The following is a 2,470-nucleotide window of genomic DNA, read 5'->3' on the forward strand; positions in this document are numbered from 1 at the left end:
AAGTTTTTTAGTTTGATGAATTTCACAACCATCCACTTGAGAAGAGAAGTGATTTAAAAAAACCTAGACAAATTTCATATTCAGAAAAGGAGTTTATAATACGTGCTTCCACATCAAAAAAGGCCCAAGTATGGCTCATAGGTTGAGGGCAAGTCTAATAGGTGGGTATGAGTTTGTAATGCCGAAAGTAGTTGACTACAAAAATTTAAGGAGATATATCAACAGCGTTATAGGTTATAAAGATGCCAAAATGATAGTAAACACAATAAATGACCGCCAAGCTCACTATCCAAATTACCATGTAAATTTAACTGTCAATATGATGTTTTGGACATTATGTTTTGGGCTGATGAAATGGAGAAGACATATTATGCTGAATTTGGTGATGTTATCTCGTTTGATGTGACTTTCAGAAGAAACAAGTAAGTTATTCTATCTACTTTTTTATTGCTTATTCATATATGAATATTTTAACTTTTACGTTTCATGTTCAGTTTTTATTGTTGAAATTATTCTAATTATATACTGTAATTGTATTGATAGATAAATATTTTTATTTTTACTTATGAATACATCAAAAAATGAACACTTTTTTTGTGTGTGTTAGGTATGGAATGGTTTTTGTTCCATTTACTGCTATTGGCCATCATAAAAAATCAGTTACTGTTGGAGCGGGTTTGCTAAGCAATGAAAGCATTGGGTCCTACTCTTGGTTGCTTAAAGCGTTTCTTAAAACTCATGAGAATGAACCAACACTTGTTTTAACCGATCAAGATGCATCAATAAAACAAGCTATTGAGAATGTTTTTCCTAATTCAAGGCACCGATTATGTATGTGTCATATAATGAAGAAGTTCAAAAACAAGGTATTATTTTAATATATTTCAAATATGTTACATAATATTTACTTATTCATAGATGAATATACTAATTTTTTCAAATTGTAGCTTATTCATTTATGAATATTTATTGATATTTTACTTAATCATATTTATTCATTTATGAATAAATATAGAAGTTTATACTATTTTTGTTTTAATATAGATATCAGATGATTTATTTACGAGCACAGACTTTAGAAAAAGATTCTCGAAGCTTGTTTGGGACATTAATATGAAACCTGATGTATTTGAGGTGAAATGAGGTTTGCTTATGAAGGAATTCAATCTGGAAGACACGAGATGGTTTAAAGACATGTTTACAAAACGTGATTCATGGATACCTGGATATTTTAATGATATTGCAATTTGTGGGTTGATGAAGACTGCGTCGAGGTCGGAGAGTGGGAATTCATTCTTTAATACGTACTCAGAAAGTGGTAATTTACTTTTGAATTTCATGATGAATTACGATATTGTCATTCAAAAGCAAAGGAATACTCAACGAGAGCTTGATAAGACATCATAGAAAGCATCATATAAAATGCAAACACCTCGAGAAATAGAACTACAAGCATCAAAGGTTTATACAAGTACATTATTTTTTAAGGTGCAAAAGGAAATATGTAAAGAAAGCTTTTTCTACACATACTCGTATGTTAGTATTGAAGCTAGGTGGGAAGCTTATATTGAGCAACACAACAACACTAAAAGTGAATTTAAAAATGAATTTAAGGTAATTTAATAGTTTTTTATGAAAAATGTAATTTTTATATATATTCATATATGAATACTTATACATGATTATTCATATATGAGTATTCATATATGAATGTAAATGTTTAATCTTTGTTTAAATTGTTTTTTCATTTTGTTATTATATTTTTTTATCAGGTTGGAATAAAAGCTGAAGAGAAAGAAATAAATTGTACTTGTTAGCATTTCAAATGTATAGATGTTTTATGCAGACATGCTTTTACAATAATGATGAGATGTGGTGTGAAAGAAATTCATTAAAAACTACTAGAACCTGATATGATTAAAGTTATTAAACAACTATCAAGGACAATCTAAGGTTCGCTAAGGATTGATCGCTTGTAGTTGGAAGTATAGTAATGGATAAACCATATTGACATTATTATGAATAGACAGGATTCTATTTATAATGAGTTGTCATATGGCATATATGGAATATTTCCATAATGGGAGATGGATATAAAGAATCTATTTATGGAAGAAGGATTTTCAAAGGAATGTAGTTTGAATTTGAGACTTCGCTTCCTTGGAATTATCTTTTTATCAATCTCCAAAGGAATACTTTGTAATATCGTCGACAAAGGTTCTGTGACTTTTTTACCTCAAGATTAAAAAAGGATCATTGCATGATAGTGGTAATAATTAGGTGTTCTTACACTAAGGATTTGTAATTGTGAAATAAGCATCATTGAAGTCATTTCAACTGATCTATTTCACAAAGTAAGGACCATAGGTAAAGATAGTGTGCATGCTTGGAACATGGAATAACTATTGTTTTAATTCAAGTATTAACTTGATCAGCCGAAACATTATACAATGAATAATGTGTAATCGGT

General features: G+C 29.1%; 1 protein-coding gene across 1 annotated transcript; it reads left to right on the top strand.

Annotated features, from left to right (window-relative positions):
- The first annotated feature begins 354 nt into the window (after nt 1-354).
- Nucleotides 355-1,407, top strand: LOC145036409 (protein FAR1-RELATED SEQUENCE 5-like). The gene is made up of 4 exons (XM_078984855.1): nt 355-422; nt 608-866; nt 1,045-1,134; nt 1,264-1,407. Exons 1-4 carry the CDS (start codon nt 355-357, stop codon nt 1,405-1,407), a joined length of 561 nt encoding a protein of 186 aa, XP_078840981.1.
- The last annotated feature ends 1,063 nt before the right edge of the window (nt 1,408-2,470 follow it).

Source organism: Lactuca saligna, chromosome 3 (genome assembly GCF_052625555.1).
Source record: "Lactuca saligna cultivar CGN05327 chromosome 3, ASM5262555v1, whole genome shotgun sequence".
In the NCBI taxonomy this organism is placed as follows: domain Eukaryota; kingdom Viridiplantae; phylum Streptophyta; class Magnoliopsida; order Asterales; family Asteraceae; genus Lactuca; species Lactuca saligna.

Excerpts from the sequence above, each read along its gene's own strand:
- LOC145036409 (XM_078984855.1), top strand. The coding sequence starts at position 355 with ATGGAGAAGACATATTATGCTGAATTTGGTGATGTTATCTCGTTTGAT. Across the intron at positions 423-607 it reads GTGACTTTCAGAAGAAACAA|GTATGGAATGGTTTTTGTTC; the intron begins GTAAGTTATTCT and ends TGTGTGTGTTAG. Across the intron at positions 1,135-1,263 it reads TGAAACCTGATGTATTTGAG|ACTGCGTCGAGGTCGGAGAG; the intron begins GTGAAATGAGGT and ends GGGTTGATGAAG.